Consider the following 19,922-nt stretch of genomic DNA (forward strand, 5'->3'; position numbering starts at 1 on the left):
TGCGAAGGAGCAGGAGTCTATCCCAGCAAACAACAGACAAGGCAGGACACACCCTGGACAGGACACCAGTCCATTGCAGTGCAGACACAGACCCTTGCAAACTCAGACCAGGGCCAATTAACCTCCTGGTATGTCTTTGTCTTTCTCTCAGAAAGCTGATCACAATACAATACAACACACAAACACTAGACAGTCTGTGCTCTAGATACCATGCTGTTAACAAACCTAAACAGCCGGCTTCTGAAGGGGCTGGTTAACATCAATACTGTAGGCCTGCAAGACTGAGGCTATTACAGAGGCTCCGCACAAGTCAAAGACAGACAGCTGGCGTAAAACGCATGCAGCGTTATGTGCACAGCTCCTTCCAGCACGCTACGGGATTAAACCCCTGGAATACCACTGCCACAGAAAAATAAACTTCAATCACTGTGTCGAAATGCATGACCAGGGAACCTGTCGAACATCTGTGCCCACAGCCAACATCAGAGCAACACGGTTCCCAAAGAATGAGAAGGAACGGGGGTTCTTCCCCCGTTGGGTCTCACTGTACAGAATGTGATGCTCAGTAGCCAGACAGTCAGGAATGGGTTAACTACCTTTGACCTCGGCAGGCCCGAGGGTCCCAGGGCTGAGGTCCTGGTGAGGCAGGCCCCACAGTCAGGGCCCCTCCCTGATGCATGTACAAACCACACCCTCCTTCCTGCAGCCCTGAACAGCCACAGTCCCCAGTCATGCCCCACGGACCCAAGGCTCTCCTGCTGAGTCAGTCTGCAAGCTCTCCATTTGCATATGTTGTATCAGATCTGCACAGCAGCACTTCAGCTTTCACAGGCTTAAGCAGTCCTTGTTAGCGTATAAGGAACTCAACTAGAATAACGACCATTAAGATCAACAAGATAAGGACTGCCGGCAGTGGCAGTGCTACAGACCGCCCTGGGCAGTCCACGTGTTTAAAGACGACCCCCGATGACAACAAACTGGTTCCCCCTGTCATCATTAGCAAAATCCAAAGACATTCAAAGATGACAAAATCAAGCTGATTCACGCGCTTTTGAGCTCCATGGGTTAAAATAAAAACAGCTCCACTGAAAATGCAGAAACGTTCAGGCGGGTAACGGCTCTGAAGCCCCAGCTCCTCTACTCCGTCTGTGACGGGACCTGCGCCGGCCGCAGGCTCCTCCGTGACGGTGCCGTGACCCCCCACACTCCGCTCAGAAGTGTCCTTCTACTTTGAACTAAAGCCCCCCACAGCACATCCCTCTCACTGCTCCCCGTGTGCTCCTGGAGCCGGCAGCTCCTTCACCGGTTTAAACCCACACTCAGGACTCAGCCGCTTAATTTAATTAAAAAAAGACTTATCTCCTTCCCCCCCCCCCCCCCCATTATTTATCTCCAGCTTAATTTCTTTTCAATGCTATTGCAATTCTTTTTCTTTTTTAACCCTGTCAAGAGCACCAAACACTGTGGGCGCACATGGACACTGAAACAAATCCTTCACTACATAAACCACCGGACTGGAACGACAGAGGAAACCCGTCTTGCCCGCATCCATACGCAGGTTCCTCAGCAGGCAGTGCCGTTCTGCACACAGCAGTACTGACAGCAGGCTCAAGCCCAGCTGTTCAACATTTTGCTTTTTAAACATGATGCTGTCCCTTTAAGAGGCCATGTGAGATGTACTTTTTTTTTTTTTACATTTGTTGGGTGGGTAGTGTACAGCTCTTATATTATATAGCTATTATCGCTATCTGATAGCTACTTTTTTTAAAACTGCCTTTCCATGCAAATACAATTTTAAATCTTTATCTGCACAAAAGGTCGATTGGCAGATTAGGAGCTTTGTACAATGGGCCCAGACCACAAGACATGTTGGGAGCCACAGATCAGAAGGCAGGTGCCGGTACAAACCCAGGAGGAAGGCCCACAGGAGTAGTCAGATCACTGCGTAGGCATGTGGGGCTCCTCGCAGGGACAGTACCAGCCGAAGGCACCGGGAGCTCTGGAAATCAGGCCAGCAGGTTTCCAGTCAACCCCGTGTGGAGAACCTCCACTGTGGGTGTGCCCGGGGAGCAACAACGCTCTTTATCTAGGTGTCCGTCTCAACATGGAAGGAAGAAGGCGCCACCTGAGGTCACTCAGGCCCCGCGCCCAAAAGCTCAGGGGGGAGGGGAGGGGGGCTGGGCTCGCCCCCTCAGCTTTTGTTCAAGGCGCTGCTGAGCATTGCTGGCAGTGCCTCTCGTGGACAGACGCTCTGTCTCTCTGTCTGCGGGGACCCCCTGAGGCAACGATTTCGGCAGCACAGGCAGAGCAGGACTGCTGTAGCACCACCATGTCAAAGCTTGCAAAAAAATAATAATAAAAATTAAAGGCACGTGAAAATGCATTAAGCAAAAGTAAGGGCCTGGTTTGAGAAGCCGGTCCGTCACCCCAGTGCAGGAGCTGCTGGTCTCTCCAGCGCCCCCTACAGGGGCTCCGTCTCACCCCGCAGGATGACTCCCGTCCTGCGCCCGGCTCGAACTCGGCTGCCTCCTTCCGAACCACCTCGGATTATCTTTGCTCCCGATCGCCTTTCGGATGCTATCGGGGGGGTTGTCAGGCGTTCAGTCCCACTGCCGAACGCTCCTGGCCTCCCTCGGCTCCGGCCCACTGCCCTGCGGGCGCGCCGAGCTCGAACCCCAGCGGGGCAGCCCGCAGCCCTTCGCCGGCAGGGATACTGTTGCTTTAAGAAGAACCCAGCTGGGCCAGCAGATCGGGCTCAGCAGGAAAAAAAAAACTCTCGGGGGGGAAAAAAAAGTTGCTGATCTCAACAGTTGTTAAATTTTCAGTGAATAAAGGCCAGATCAGACGTCATTTTCAGGTACGGCCTCTATTTTAGCGTGAGCCCTTATTATAATTAATTATCACCCCGAGCCGGACGGGCCATTACACCGGCCCCTAATCTGGCTGGCAACAGGGAGAATTTAATCCCTACTCCTGGGTCCCGGCACGTACTCCGCTTCCAACTCGTGTGTTCAGCGTTTTAAAAGCTTAACTGAGGCTTTAAAAGCAGGAATAGGTGGGCACATAACATGATATGCATTTAAATAACGATCGGGTCAGCTTTTGAATAAACGATATAAAAATGAAGTACGACACCACACCAATTCGTCAGCCAACGGGAAAGAAAAGTTTTAGACACTCAAAACGGCAGCCAAACTGAAAGAACCGACGAAATACAGCCTCTTTAACGACACAATCACGTCCGTGCTGACCGCCAACACTCACTCTCCCAGCGCCTGAATTAACAAAGGTGTAGTTTGGAAAAGGGACAACTCGAATTCCACAAGAATTCCTTTTTTTTTTACTCGCTTCGTAACGACAGGCGTTTAGAGAAGAAACAACTTTTTTTTTCTAAAAAAAAAAGAAAAGTGGTTTGTTCCTGGACTGCAGCCAAAGCCTTACACAGCACCTACTGTGCGGCAGCCTTTTTAAAATATTCACTCTTTACAACTTCACCCAGGCGGCCAAGGAGATAGAAAATAACACGCCAGGGGGCCAGAAGAAGAAGGGGGCAAAGAAAGTGTGCCGACATGACACAGTTCATCACACTCTGTAGTGAATTAGTATCATTTTAATCCACTCTATCGCTGTTACTATGACTACGCCTGTAGCGCTCGGAGCCCGTCAGCGCTTCACTTTTGCGGTTACAAAAAAACAACAGCCCGATTTTCGGAAAATGAACACCCTGCACCTGAGCGCAGCCCATCTGAGCCGGCGAGGGCTCCCAGTGGGCTCCCGGTGTGCCCCGGGCCCGGCCGGCCGCAGCGCCGTGTAGCCGTGAGCAGAACAGCGCCCGACAGGCAGCGGGTCGGGTCCGGTCGGGTCCGGTCGGCTCGGCTCGGCGCTCCGGCTGGCAGCTGAGCTGGCTGGGACTTGCGGGGGGGGGGGGGGAGGAGGTTGGTGGTGGACAGACTTCTCTCACTTTATAACACACGAACCTCAACCTCGCTTCTCCGCGGCAGTCGCCCCGGACTGCGGGAAACTGGCTCGACAAAGTGCACTCTGCCGCAGCTCTCAAGCCCCTCTCTTTAAAAGGATTCACAACGGCTCGCACAAACTCCGTCGCTCGCCTTTCTGCTCGGCTCAGGCAGGCCGTCCTCCGCGGGTCCCCTGCTGAAGATGTATTTACCTTGCAGTTCTGGTAACTCTCCAGCGCCCTGTACGCGGTCTCTGTTAACTTCACATGCAGCACCGAGATCCTGTCTGCCTTCCTTCTCCCACAGGCCAGCCCATACCTCCCATCCTCACACAGCGCCGCCATCTTCAGCTCCCCCCAGCCATCCCACTGACGAGCTGACATATAGCGGCTCAACCTAACCCACAGCCTGCTCGCTGCGCAGGGAGGGACCAGCCCAGCGCCGGCTCCGGCAGCTCCGTGAGGCGGGGCGCGCTGATTGGCTTTCCAGACCTTGCTCACTGGACGCACAGCTGAGCTGCACTGTCTGTAACTCCCCTGCCTGTTGCTAGCTGCCGCTCGTCCGTCTGACCGGCAGCGATCAGCTGTGCCGCGGCAGCAACGTCACAAAGGGCGTTATGACGTCAGGGAGCTCGAGTGCTTGCGTCACCGCTGTTCGCTCATAGCGGCGCCCGGCATTTTTCACGAGACAGTTGAGAGCCCCCCGTAGTTTTTTTAAAATAATTTTTTAGGCTCCCTTAATCCATCGTTTCCCCAATCTTGGTGCTAAAGGGACTCTTTTCCCTACGCCTTTTTCTTCCGATTCGTTTGTACTGTCCCTCTTGTCCCATATGCTGCTTTGAGCAAACAACTCTTAACAGGCGATTAGTTCACCATGGACTGACGCTGTCAGACTCCCCCACACTCTTCGGCTTCCTTATACATTGATCAGACATGATCAGCCAAGAGACCTGACTGAGGGAAGCTCAGAATATCTGAAAGGGGCACAGGGTAGATACGAATGCCACACAAGTGCTAAATGCACATATTGAAGGAGGTCCTTCCTCCCTATGGCTGTCAGGGTGTATCACACTGCCCAAGGCTAGGACTGTTAGCCCCTCATCTGCTCATCTATGGACAGCATGTTGCACTCATGTACTTTTGGACACTGCATTAATATACTGTTTATATTGTGGTACTTTTAATCTGCACATATTTTATTGATTTACAGTGTCTATGAGCATATTTTGCACACACCTAACTCAGTATATTTTATTGTGTATTGCTGTACTTATTTTATTTTAATGTTAAGTCTATTCTGATCTCTGTTTTTGCTTGTCTTTGGCTGGGCTGCTGTAACACCTCAGTTTCCCTTCGGGATCAATAAAGTCTGATCTATCTATGTTTTCTGAACATGCCGCAAGCAGAAATCTGAAATCAATCCGCCTGCGATGAAGAACCGGACTGGAGCAGAGAGCAGAAGTTGCCTTGAGGAAGGGGTCCAATCCAGGAGTTTCCAGCCTCACTCCTGAAGAAGCCCAAGACCCAGTTATCACAGGTCACCAGAAATCAGTGGTTTCTAGGCGTTCCAGGGCTCAGCGCACCAGGCCAGTTCCAGAAGCGATGTCCCTCGTCTGAGGTCGGGACAGTGGAAGACTCCGCAGCAGAAGACCGGTCCACTGGCCTGGCGGAGCTATCCTCTGTCCAGGGAACAGCGCTGTGCGTGTTCGGAGCTCAGAGCTCGGAGCCCGGGTGTGACCGAGATCAGACCCTGGCAGGGGCAGGGAGAGCTGTCCTTCTCACGTGAAGACATGGGACAACTTCACTGTGATCAATTAAGCCAGAGATTCACTAAAAGGAGTAAACTGGAGAGCATCCAGAAACAAAATCTGCATACTCGTCAGCTCTCAAGACCTCTCCCTTCATTGAGCAGATTATTCGCTAAATTGATGAATAATGCGTCAGAGCTGCCCATCTTGAAGAACCCGTGAGCTACCAGGCTAACCCAGGGCTGTCCTGACCTGCTCCAGCAGAGCCGCTGAGTCCACAGGTTTCCTGGGTCTCTTCAAGCATCACCAGTGCAGGAAGAGCTGGGAGAGGCTGCTCAACTGGTCCCATTAAACAAATATTGACCCGCTGGCACACCAAGCCCCGCCCCGGGCTAACTGGATTATGGCTCTTCTGCAGGCTTGGATCTGGCTGTTTTGCTCCCCAACCTCCTGCAACCCAGTCCGCTACCACAGGATAATGCAATTGTTTTCCAAAGCAAAAACGGTATAAGATGTAATCACAATTTGATTAAAACCAGCGTTCTCTAAGGAAAACAGTCCAAAGTCACTAAGTTCCTCAGTCCCGGTCCTGGAGTCACCCTGTGTCTTCTGCTTTTCATTTCAGCTGTGCTCTTATGCAAGTAAGCCTATTGAAGACTTATTGAAACTATTTGATTGTTTTTTTAACTATTGTCTGCACTTGGGAGTCAGTCTCACAAATAATCTCCTTTATGTGCATCATTTCCACAGAGTACAGGGTTCCACAGAGAAGGATACAGTATTGTTGCTTCCCTGCCATTTTAGAAGAGCTCTTGTGTTTATTACTCCCCAGTGTGCACACAGGTGAGAATGGCACTGTCGCTCTGATAAGTGCTCTCAGTGATGCAAGGACCCACTGGTTACATTCAGCCAAGTCATTGAAACAGTACACCTGAGAGAGCAGACAGCTGAACCCAGCCTCTGGCACAGAGCTCACGCTCATTTCTAACACATCATTTAAAAATAAAACTTAGAACTATCAAAGTTCAGCTAGGATGAAAATCAGGGTAGGTGCTCTATAGGAGTAACCCCTGGGAAATGCAGTCCTAAAGGACAGAAAGAGATGTTTGTGGAATATGTATACCCAGGTCTGAGGCAGGCAAATCGGTATTGTATTCTAAAGAAGACAAATTGGTATTCAGATCTGAAGTCTTGCTTTGCAAATGCAGGCATAACTCCTACAACCTCAGAGAAAGAGAAAACAAACCAGTACTTGACTCTTTGCATTGGAGGGTTTAAGAGATGCTATCTGTCCATCCATCCAGTCCTGAACACTTTATCCACTATAAGGTCACAGAGCAAGACATGGGCTCAAGGCAGGATACACACTGGGCAGGGCACACACACACACTCACACCTGGGCCAGTTTCCCAGCAGCTAATTAACCTACCAGCATGTCTTCGGGACGCTTCGGTCTCGGAGAGAGTTTCAGGTGCTGGGTGGGGACTCTAATGCGGGCAGGAGGGTCAACAACAATGGGCACTAGGGGAGTTTCGCCCCACAGGAGGCTGGGGTGAGGCAGGGAGCCCCCTGTCCTCTCTGCTAGCAGAGGCAGTGAGGCAGGACCCCAACTTCGAGGGACTTGTACTCTCGTGCACTGGGCTCCAAGCTCTACGGGCAGTGAAATACTTTGGACCCCTGGAGGAGCAGGAACACTGCCCAGGAAGGTCTGGAGCTCCGTACGAAACCCCTCCAGAGACTGGGGGTCTTGTTTCAGGGATAAGACAGCGAAACCATCAACTGGTCGTTGAAATGAGCCCAGGCAAGCTCAAAGCTGGGCCTGCGCACAAACACGCTTTCCCTGTCTCTTTCAGGCAAGGTGACCGTGCTGAGAGCAGACGTCCTCCCGGCTTCGGTGAAGCCGCCGCCGTCCGGACTCGGACCCAGGCGAGTTCTTCACCGGGAATCAGGTCTGCCGGGGCGGCGGAGAGCGGCAGGAGAGATGTACCCCACTTCCCCCTGCAGCTGGGCCACCTCTTCTTCTGCAACCTCAGCCAGGCGCTAGAGAACCTGGCCAGACTCGTGTCTCAATATTTGTCAGGCTGTGGTTCTCAATACTGATGAGCAGAGGAATGACCGGGACCAGACGGGTGGACCCCGTAACAGGAGGAGCTCTGGAACAGCCTCAGGCTCCGAAACCGTCACACAGCCGGCCAGGATGCAAATGGACACCACAGGGGGTCAACAGGTTCCCAATCAATGGACTGTTAAAATAGTGAAGGTAAATGGTCAGGGATTTGGGAGGCCAGAGTGGAGTGTTTTTTTACACCCCTAATGTTCAATAGAAAATACTGTCAAGGAGAGTTGAAACCATTGTATTGCACACAATCAATTTGTATATAAAATCAGTATACTGTATGTCTGGACTGTGAGAGAAATCCCATGCAAATACAGGAAGATTATACAAACTACACAGAAAACACCCCAAGAACTGAACCCAGGGCCCCAGCACTGCGAGACACAATGCCAACCACTGCACCACCCTGCCCCTTTATACTGTTTTGTAGATTATAAAACAAACTAGATCTACAATATACGTGTCATTTAACATTCTTATCTGCCATTACGAGGAATAAGCATCTGTCTGACAAATGACGGGGGTGTTTCGTGAATCAAGTTAAGTGTGTCATTTTTCCAGTGAAAAACAGAGCAGTTAAATTAGAAGAGCTGCAAAAGACAGAAGAGGCGAGACAGGCTGAGCAACCCCGAGGACATGCAAATTCTCTCCTTTGGAGCTCTCTGGTTTCATCGTGTGGAATTCAAGTCTGAGCAGGAGCGCTGGTGAGGTTCACGTTTCACTCTGTGCCCTGTTCTCTGCAACTCTCAGAAACACCCGCTCAATTCAGAAATCTTGCACATGTACCTGAGCAGCATGCATGAACTGTATGAAAGCTCGCATGTAGAAAGAATGACCCAGTCGCAGGTGGCAGATATGACGTGACATGCTGGCCTGCCCTCCTGCAGCGGGGACCATGCGGTGCTGCTGCTCAGAGCAGACATCCTCACACGCAGAGCTGGCTGCATTGCAGGGGTCAGTTTGCAGCAGGCAGAGATGTGAAAACCGTCCGCCCCTCAGTCTCCAAGCAAGGACCTGTAGAGCTGAAATGCGCTCTTAGTTGTTTGCTCGTTACGCAAACATCCTGTGTGCTGTCCTTCAATCCCAGTCAGTGTTTCTCTCTTCCAACGCGTTTTGTAAACAAGCCCCCTGAGAGTGGCTGTGCTGGAGGAGTGAATTTGCGGGACAGTGTGTTGGTGATCAAGGAGAACAGTATGTCCTTGGGCAATGATATAAAGAAAGGTTTCCACCTCCTTCTCAGTTGGAAAAACACACACAAAACAGGTGAAATTAGTTCCCCAGTGTCAGAAAATTCCCAGGAAATGTGACACTCTCTCACATAAAGGAAGGGAATGCTATTTTCGGAAATACACATACGCACACACTTAAAAATCATTTGTTCACACCGAAAACATAAACACACACATGCAGGCACACATGCAAGTACACACACATGCACACAAACACACTCAAACACAGTCTGCTCACACACAGATACCTACACACAAACACACATGCATGGACACACAAGCACCTACACACACCAGCATAAGCTAACATGTGAGATCTTACATGTGAGATGACAGTAATATTCATCTGTAGCCCCAACTCTCCTTTGGATGAAAGACAAAATCTGTGCCAGTATTATATATCCCGTTGTCTGCTGGGTTGTGGAGTTGTGCACACACATGGATTCCTGCTGGTTGTCTTCTCAGCCTCCCTGGCTTGTTCCTCGGGTGTTTGCCCAGCGGACTTCACACTAATCGGACCTGTACTGTAGGTTAATTGGAGGATTCTGACAAAAATAACTTCCCAGGAAGTGTGTAGAGAAAACAAAAAGACACCTTAAGCAATTAAAATTTGAACTGTTTTTTTAATGTTATATTTGCACTGGTAAGTTAACAGAGAGCCAATTGTGCATTGACAGTAATGACTGGGAGACTGCTTCACCCCCGTGAGCAGGGGTACAACAGCGCTGTCCTGACCTCTCGTCCACACTGCTGCTTGGGGTTTCTGATCCACACAGGGAGGGCACAGGATAGGCTGCGTTATGTTAGAGCCAGCTATGAGAATGTATTCAATGTGTTTTAATTTTTAAACCAGAAAAGAAACTGCTGCCTGGTGGGTATCCTACTGGTTATAACCATAACCCAGAACCTTAGATCACAATCCAGTTTACAGCTATGTCCTGTGGCCGAATGAAAACAAAAAAACAGTTCTCTCTCTAAGCTATTTTACAGGGAATTGCTGTGTTTCTTTTAGATAAAATGGAAGGCAAGAAACATACAGTCTCAATGTGCTCGCTGGGGTAGGGGTTCGGAGGGATGTCATTCTGGCTGAGGGGGAGGCGGAGTTCCCAGTACAACCAGACTGGCGCTATTGTCTGTGGCCTTTGTGAAGTTCTGATGTCAGAAAAGAAAGCCAGCGACAACAGGAGGCCGGTCAGGCCAGCGTGTGCCGTAGCCTGTTTCAGCCTGATGAAGCACAACCACACGCCCAGACACTTCGGAGAACTCGCTGGCAGGACAGCGTGAGGACGAGCAAAGCGAGGGAGGAGTCGGGCTGCACCTCCGCAGGGCCTGCTGTCAAACTGACAACTCCCCCACCAGGAGCTGGTCACTTTCTGGACTTTCTGGGTTTCTCCACTCCCTGGCGTAAGCTGACACCAGGGGTGAAGATTCATAACAGATTTTCTCCATCTGATACCCGATACCCTGTCGCGTGCAACAGAATTTTCCATTTCAGATCTGAATACCATCGTCTTAATCAAGACAATCGCACAGTTAAAATATTCCTGCCCCCGACAGCAAATGGTTTCACTTGTTGAGAGTAATCCATCTATCTAGCCATTTTCTTATCACTTCTTCCAATTCCGGGTCCCAGGGGAGCCCGGAGCCTATCCCAGCAAGCAACGGGAGCAAGCCTGGGTACACCCTGGACAGGACGCCAGTCCATCGCAGGGCACGTACACACACTCACACCAGGGCCAGTTTTTCCAGAAGCCCGTTAACCTACCAGCATGTCTCTGGACTGTGGGAGGAAACCAGAGCACCTGGAGAAACCCACATGAACACAGGGAGATGCCGAGTGTAATAGATTGTAGCGCGAGGGGCTCGGCGAGGATACAGACAGGGACTCAGGCTCTTGTTAACTGAAAACACGGCGCTCTTTATTAATCAGACGTACGTCTGGCACAGCAACCACAACAGAGAGAGAGAGAGCCAACAGGCTTCAACGCACTGGGGTCAATTCTGGTACAGTTACACAGTTATAGGGTGGTAATTGGGTACATGAATAAAAGGGGTGCAAAACCAGGGAAACTATTTACATGAGTCCGGGCAAGCTCGCGACCGTGTACCCCAGTCCCGCCATTGGTCAGCCGTCCTGGCTACCCCTCCTCCTGACCTGCCCCTCGCCGTGCACCCCAGCCAGGCACTCTTCGACCACAACGCCAGGCGAGGGCGTAACAATATGATATAATCCCATATATGCAATATATGCACTGTGTATGAGTGTCTTGCTCCTCTGTGGCTGAATCGCTCAAACATGAGTGAGAATAAACAGAAACAACCTGCTTCTAAACCACGCTGAAGGGAGTTCTTTGCTGCTCGAGGTGCAGATCTGGGATGTAAGCCCTGCAGAGTTGCTGTCCTCGCTGTGCGAGTCCCAGTCAGCTGCTGTGTGCCAGCTGTTGTGTGCCAGCTGCAGAGAGGAACACTGGGACGCTGTGCTTGTCTGGGATCCCAGAGCCATACCTGTGAGCGCAAGGCGTTTTTCAGTGAAGCTGCTTGGTGAGCAGGCAGCGTGTTTTCACAGAAGGAGCTGCAGTTTCCAGCAGCAGCACGCACATAGATTGAGTCCTGAAAGAATTTAGCCCCGAGCACAGCTTACTCGCGATGTTCGATCGTAGTGTTGTCATGTGCGGGCCAAGCGCTACAGTAAGTAAAAGTCCTCAAGGAGCCAGTCTGGGCTGGAGTGCGTGAGTGCTGAACACCGTGAGGGACAGTAAGTGAAGTGGCCCTGGCCTGTGACTTGTGACCTGTGACCTGTAACCTGTGACCACAGCTGTGGGAAAGACAGTGACCTCTGGGCTGCTCCAGCTGGGACGGTGGTGGAGGATCCCGAAAGACTGGGAAGGGTTATCGAGCAAGACTGTGATCAGCAGCAGCTGCACACGCCCGTGATTATCCCAGGGACTGAGCAACGAACCCTGAGCTAACAATCAATGTCAGGTTTCACGGAAGTATTAAATAACATGTAATTGCAGCCTCATGTACATTTCAACCAGCTTGGAGTTGCTAAATGCTACAAATGCGTGTTTACTCGTGGAGTTACAGATAAGAGAAATATAAGCAATCCTTGCAATTCAGATTTCTCTGAAATATATTTTATGATCTGTAACATATACTTCTAATTAAAAAATTCTGCTTTTTAAATGACAACGTTCACGTTTATATCTGTTTTAGATGTCATGGGGTAGCATTCTCTCACAAGCAGTACCAATCAGTGTAAGGCAATAGATGTTTCCCCAATTAGTGAAGTAAAACAAAATTACCTGGGTAGACTGATTGATTTGCACAGTGACCCTGTGCTCAGATACTGCACGTACTGCTGAGACTGTTCACACCTCCAGCCTCTGATGTGTCACAGGGCTGTGGGAAAGTGACGCCACCGTGATCTTGCCCACAGGAGACGGGTCTGCCCCTGCAGAGAGGGGTTATCTGGGAGAGACAGGCCTACGCAGCTATCAGCAGGCCTCCCAGAGAGATAACACAGTGCTGCTGCTTGGCAGCTTGCGTGATGAATAAAGTGCCTTTTCTCTGACACAGGGAACAAAGCCTAAACTCATGGAATGATTATTCTAAAAAGTCGGTGTCTTCCCATTGGACACGGTTGTAGGATCAGTTACCTTCTCCCTTAAATTCCCACTCTTCACTGGCCTGAGCTCTCAGACGCAGGAGTCCTGGAGCACCAGGTGAACAGGAGGCACCAGATGGGCCTGGAGCAGCCAGAGATGGCTCCTCTGACATGCGGACTCACAGCAAAACAACTGGATGGATGAGGCAGTCAAGACCGGACCGCTGCTGTAAGTGTTGTAGGTGGACCAGTAGGTGGCGATCTTCCCCCTGGACCACAGTTTTCTAATCAGTGCTCCTGTGTGATGACTGGGGACAGTGTGCTGTAGGGGGCTTTAAGAAGAATTCATGAGATCAGAGAGCAGTGTTGCCACCCTGTGATCTGCAGTCAGTGAGAATTGGGCTGGGTCTGTGCTGGGATGGGAGACCTCCCAGGAAATCCAGGGTGTCTGTGGCTCAGTGGGCACTTCTCCCTCCTTCCTCCTGTGCTGGTGCAATGGTTTCTTGTGTGATCTGCTTTGATTAGTATTTGGTGACTGGAAATTGGGCAGGGCACTGGAAACAAGAGCAATCCTGTGCTTGGGCACATTCTGTGTGGAGATTGCATGTCATTTACTCCAGGCACTCCTGTTTCCTCCCTCCTCCCAGACCTCGACTGGCTGCACTCAATTGTCCCCCCAGCGATGGTCCTCATCCCCATTATCCCAACGAGCATGGCTCGAGATTCCACATCACACGTGGCAAAGCACGGATGACTGATTCATAATTCTGAGAGTGGAAAAGAAGAAGAAAAAAAAAGAAGTGGTAAATCCAAGCCCCAAGAAAAACAAGAAAAAAAGAAAATTATTTCCACAGGCCGCCCTTGTGATTTCTGGAAGGGCTCTGAATTAGCCTGTGCCCATTATCCCCTCTCTCTTCATGTATTTGCTCTTCCTTGCTGTCAGGGCCTGCAGCTGCTCCTCCACTGCTCTCTCCTGTCTCCACTGGGTGGGGCTGTCCAGGGGGTGGGCGGGGCTGTCTGGGTCTGGGCGGGGCTGTCTGGGTCTGGGCGGGGCTGTCCAGGGTCAGAGGAACAGCTCTAGCACATCCATGCAGAATTCTCTGGCTGATTCACTCTGCAGAGTGTGAAGCAAGGCAGACAGCCAATGACAACAAGTGATCAGAGAAGAGCATTCTCCGAAATACATCAGGAGAACAAAAAGCAACATATTTGATTTCAGAACACATTTACTGTCCCAAAATTACATCTCAGGTAAGCCCACAGGCACCTAAGGGAATGCAGAATTTGGCTAATAAACTTTGCCAGATTCTCTTTAGGAAAGTATGTGCTGTTTGAGCCAGACACATTATGGAGCAGTATTTCAGCAGTATCTGTCAAATGTCCTTTGGTACAGCTTTTAAGCTCAACACTACTAGCCATCTACTATTCAAGTCTAACATATTTTGTTAACACAACTGAAGAGGTTACACAGAATTGGACAAAGCAAACAGAAGCTGTAAATGCATGAGGTTTGATAAAAACCTTCAGGGACATCCACCAGCACCATGATGATAGATAATCCACTTGTGAACTTACAATCTTCCAAGAAATAATTTAAAAATTTACAAGTAAAAAGCAAATGACCTTTCCAGAGAACCTTGACTTGTAAATCTTCAGTTACATTATCAACATTCACACACAGCACGCAACAGCTGAATTTGCAGATTAAGGCAAAAAGGAGAACACTGTATATACAGTCTATGCTGGGGCTTTAAACAGGAATAGTGCGCAAGCGGGGAGGGTGTGAAGAAACAGCCACGTGTCGTTGGGAAGCAGTGAGTTTGGTTCTCTATAATGAACCCACTGTGTGCGTCCTGTCTGCAACGTGGTGTTCAGGTCTGTGCGCGGCGTTAATCCATGTTACACACTAGATAATGTGCTCTTGCGTCCATGTCTTGATGTTACTTAACGACTACGCACTGCTGCGTAATTAATTAATTAATCAATTAATTAATTAATTAATTAATTAAAAAAAAGATTCCTTTTTGACCATGCTTTTCACTGTTTTAGAGCTGTTTAGCTCTTTAGCAAACACGAACGCCTAAAATATCCTTTAAACAAGTAGACAAGCTTGGATTCTTCAGCTGTAAGAGACAATTTGTTAAAAAGTGGAAGGTTCTGCACAGGTGGGGTCACTGTGTGCAGGAACAGACTGATATAAATAACACAATCACAGTCCCCTCTTGGACCTGAACTGGTTTCTGGGATGTACAGGTGTTCCATTGCAGCCACTTGTTTCTCAGACTGTCAAAGCTCAAACTGTGTGCACTGGGTACGGTACCACAACTCCATTGTCTAGCTGCCACAACCAGAACCTTAACCCAAAGCTTAGGTTCCTGCAGGAAATTTCTCAATGATGAATCGAAAGGCTAAAATGTAAGCAAGGGAAAAGACTCAGTGTGTCAGGCTGTGAGATTATGAACTGAGTAAGGGCAATAAATCACTCAGAAGCAAAGAGCTATGATCACTTGTTGATGGAAGATACTTCATTGGGACATCATCTGAGTTGTGTGCGATAAAAACAGAAGAACAGTTATACACAGGAGGAGCCATCCAGCCCTTCTGGCCTGTTTGGAAGTCAGTAGCTAATTGACCACACAGATCTCATCCAGATGTGTCCTAAAAGGAGCCAGGGCTCCGGTTTTAACAATGTGGATGAGCAGCTTGTTCCCCACTCCCACCACCCTTAAAGAACTGCCTCCTGTTCTCAGGTTCAGGAAGAACATAATAACAGGTTACAAACAAGTGGAGCTCTTGTATAGATCCTGGATTGCCCAAATGGTCCAGAGAACCATTTTCCAGAAGCTGGAAGATAAACTTATGACAGAACAGATCAAAAATGGAATCAAAGGGCAGGGTTCAAGGTTCAAGGGTTATCTCGAGAACACGAACAAAACGAAGAGACTACAAGGTGCCACATTGCACTAAAGAAAGTATAATCTGACTGGAAACTGTTCTGTTTTACAATAAAAATCATGTTTGAACCAAAGCAGAGACAAAAGTTCACCATCTTCAAAGGGAGATGAGAAAGAAAGATGTACAGACATCTGCTGCCTGCTCTGGATTCATGGCTATACTCCCATCATGCACTGGGGCCTGAAATGCAGCCAAATTCCAAGCCTTGCTGTTGACTCAGCTGCTACCGAACAGCCCCAGGCTCAGAGATAGCGGCATATAATGACACAGAACACACAGCGGAGCCAACAGGATAATGTCTACAGAATTATACAGAGCAACACGATGGTGGATCACCACCATCATCACCTGAACTTACCCCAGTGAAAATGCTTTGGGTGGCTGTGAGGAAAGGTTCGAGGAAAGGTATGAAGCTTAAGAAATAAAATCACCACCAGGATGCATTTTAGAAAGATCTGACATCTTGAGATCTTGGTGCAATTTTAGCATATTTTTTCATTCTCATGAAAATATAAGCATGTAACCTGATAGCACAGGATAGGGCGTGCAGTGTTCTGGTATGTGTGTTTAAGGTGAACGGGGGAGCTAATTACAGGGCAGTTCTTGATGGTTTGTGCTCCAGAGCAGGATTTGCTCCCCATATTGTGAAAGCAAATGTAAATTATTAAAAGTGCAGACAGAGCAAGACACAACATAGTTACGAAAAAAATAGAAATTAAATGCCCTTTTTCTGCTTAAACATAACTATAGTAAATTAGCTGGAGAGTAATTGGGTTTGGAGCAAATTACATGCTGGAGCAAAGAAAATAGGTGTTTATCGGTAGGTGTAACACTAATTAACTTCCCACCTCGCTTCCTCCTCTTTCAATTATCCTGAGTTCGCTATTTCATTGAGGTTCTGTTGCAAACAGATTAGGAAACTAAAGAAAACAGCAATAAATCTAATATTAGATTGAGTTCCCTAAGAAGATCAAAACTGCTACTGCATATAATTGGACTTTAAGAAAAGCCCATTTGAACTGCAATGCTGGTAAATATAGGCTGCTGATCATGTGAAAAGATTACAAAGACTTGCGAAGCAAGAGGCTCCTTTCTTTCCCTGCCTGCCGATGTGAAGCACAGACACGGAGAAGGTGCGACAGCCCCAGCCCCACAGTCACAGATTCAATAATGACCAGGACTCCCCCTGCTTCATCCCAAGCTTGACCACATGGAAACAGCCAAATATTCCACACATCACCAATTACAGAATATCACGTGAACTTTCAGCAACATAGTTATTCTTCTTATTCCATTAGTTTTATTTAAATTAACGTAGGTAATTACTCATCATTTAATGAACTACATAATGGGAATACTTCTAACCAGGCTCCAGGGTATTTTATCGGTAACTGTAACTTTAATGAAGACAATATTTTCAGTATTCTGTGTTACTGGAACCTTAGGAAAATCTTTCTTATGTCCAACTAGGAAAACAATTGGGTTAATTATTCAACCGACTACCTAGGCTGGAACAATTCAGAGCAAAATCCATGTCTTGAGTCATCACGATGGTGTTACATGAAGCATAACAAAAGTGGGACCATTCACCCCATCTTTATTTCTGGTAGTTTAGTAGCCAGGGGAATGTAAACTTTTGCCCAACTATTTATTGAAGGAACAAGTAAAGGTTTATTCCATGATGAAAAGAGAAGAAAAAGCACACAACGTTTCAGCTGCGGAGCTCACAGTCTGGGAGGGAAGTTGGGACATCCAGAACCATTTGTGTAAAAAAAGCGTTTTCTGAATTCCATTCTAGAGTGGAGATATTTCGCTCGCTTAATTTGTCTCTAAATACCAATACCCTGATACCAGGAGTCATTCCTGTTGCTTTTCCTAGAAAAGTGACAACAGCTGACTGCTGTATTCGAAGTATATTATTGTAATGCTCCTGCTTCTGTCTCTGCTTTCTGCTTGTGTGTCATCTGCAGCTTTAACGAGTTTCTGCACTATTCCAGCAAGTAAACTGGATGTAGATCAGGAAGAGAAAAGGGCCCAGAATCAGCAGCTGAAGCTCCCAGCTACCAGCCCACTGAAGCTCATCAGGTGTGAGCCTGGTCAGTACCTGGATGGGAAACTCCTGGTTAAAACTAAGGCTGCTGCTGGTAGAAGTGTTAGTGGGGCCAGTAGGGGGCGCTCACCTGTCTGTGTGGGAACTAATGCCCCAGTATAGTGACTGGGACACTACACTGTAGAAAGGCGCTGACTTTCAGATGAGACATAAAACCAAGGTTGTGACTCTGTGTGGTCATTAGAAATCCCAGGATGTTTCTCGCAAAGAGTAGGGATGTTATCACATCACTTTGTTCTCCTCCCCCACTGAGAGCTGATGTGTGAGGAGTGTTCTGGCGCACTCTGGCTGCTGTTGTATCATCCAGGTGGGGCTGCACACTGGTGGTGGTGGAGGAGAGTCCCCATTACCTGGAAAGCGCTTTGAGCGGATTGTCCAGAAAAGAGCTATTGAAGTGTGAGGAATTATTATTATCATTCAAATGGCTCCCTGGGAAACTCCCCTGCTTACCTCTGCAGGCTACAGGCTGTTTATCCCTGGTTCAGATCTGTCAGCTTTTTATGAATTGGTTTCCCATTCACACGTCTCCTGCAGGTCCTGTGTGATAGATAATAATTTATTTATTATTACATTAATTGCTATTATTTATTTAGCACCTAGGACACTGAAAATACCATAGTTCAAATATCCTAGCTAAGGGTCCCTGTATAAATCCCTTACTTCTTAAGCATAAGAGGGAAAATCCCATCAGGCCCTGGTGATCTCTTAGTTCTTAGTTCTTAGTTCTATGGCCAGCAGCCATATCACCCTGCAACTCACAACTGGCAGCCCACTGGAGCTCAGCAGGTGTGAGCCTGGTCAGCACCTGGATGGGAGACTCTTGGGAAAAACTAAGGTTGCTGCTGGAAGAGGTGTTAGTGGGGCCAGTGGGGGGCGCTCACCCTGCAGTCCATGTGGGTCCTAATGCCCCAGTATAGTGACGGGGACACTAGACTGTAAACAGGCGCCGTCCTTTGGGTGAGATGTAAAACCAAGGTCCTGACTCTCTGTGGTCATTAAAAATCCCAGGGCATTTCTGGAAACGAGTAGGGGTGTAACCCCGGCGTCCTGGCCAAATTTCCCATTGGCCCTTACCAATCATGGCCTCCTAATAATCCCCATCTATGAATTGGCGTCATCACTCTGCTCTCCTCCTCACTAATAGCTAATGTGTGGTGAGTGTTCTGGCGCACTGGTGGTGGTGGAGGGGAGTCCCCATTACCTGTAAAGCAATTTGAGTGGAGTGTCCAGAACAGCGCTATATAAGTGTAAGCAATTATTATTATTATGATGATATTAGTAGATCTATTTGTTTTTAACTGTCCCAGCCCTTCTGTCAGTTCTTCTAAAACTATCCGATACCAGACGTGTGGCTCAGTGTTCTGTTGTTTCCTGGTTCAGTTCTGTCACCCCTGTTCTGAAGTGATGATTTCACGCAGCTCAGTGGCGGTTCTATTGATATTGACTGCGGGAGCTCCTTCTGTTACACAGGGCGTGTTGTTAATATCTTCTGTTGCGCAGGCCTGGGTGAAATATTCACACAGCACATCTGCTTTTCCTTCCTACTGTTATCAGGCCGTCAGTATCTCATGAGTTCTTCACCTTTCCTGGTTCTTTTACTGTTGTTGCACTGAAACAACATTGTTTTGCTTTACTTTATTTTTGCCTCTGTTGCAATATTCTTTTCTGTCTCCTGAGAGGCAATTCTAATGTCTCTTTTAAACTATGCCTGTGAGTCACTATGCGTCTTTCAGTCCTTCAATCTTGGATCCACCATGTATGGTGTAGAGAGGTCTCTTCCTTCTAATTTCTTCATAAATCATTTGGACCTTTTTCTTCCAGACTTGTGCTTATTTGTTTCAGGGAATATAATAAACTTGTTGTGAACTTTGATATGGTTTTAGAAGAATAACCATTGTTTTCCTATTGACTCTGAGTCCATCTGGTCCCAGTTCACCAGTTGGAAACTCTGACTCATTTCTGCACTGTCTGCTTTTCTAATACCATAACCCTAATTTTAGACAGACGATTAAGAGATTTACAATATACAAAAGTTACCATAAAGGCCACAATTTTCCAGTTGCGTTATCTTGTCTATTTCCTTAATTACATCCTGGTTGTTACAAAAGATTAGGTCAATTAAGATGATCTTTCCTTGCTGGTGCTTTAAGAAACAATTATTAACTATTTCAACCACATCAATTTTGACTTCTGTGTCCCCAT

The 19,922-nt window shown here is 48.2% G+C and overlaps 1 protein-coding gene across 2 annotated transcripts in view; it reads right to left on the reverse strand.

The window, feature by feature from the left end:
* The window catches only part of ell2 (elongation factor for RNA polymerase II 2), a 28,609-nt gene extending 24,096 nt beyond the window's left edge, over nt 1-4,513 (reverse strand). Inside the window, exon 1 of one of the 2 annotated variants that reach the window (XM_069187558.1) lies at nt 4,169-4,513. In XM_069187558.1, coding sequence (XP_069043659.1) covers nt 4,169-4,339 — 171 coding nt within the window. In that variant the 5' untranslated portion in view covers nt 4,340-4,513. The remainder of the gene's footprint in view (nt 1-4,168) is intronic. The other variant, XM_069187559.1, reaches the window with a different exon arrangement.
* Nucleotides 4,514-19,922: the final 15,409 nt, after the last annotated feature.

This window comes from Lepisosteus oculatus, chromosome 3 (genome assembly GCF_040954835.1).
Source record: "Lepisosteus oculatus isolate fLepOcu1 chromosome 3, fLepOcu1.hap2, whole genome shotgun sequence".
Lineage (NCBI taxonomy): Eukaryota > Metazoa > Chordata > Actinopteri > Semionotiformes > Lepisosteidae > Lepisosteus > Lepisosteus oculatus.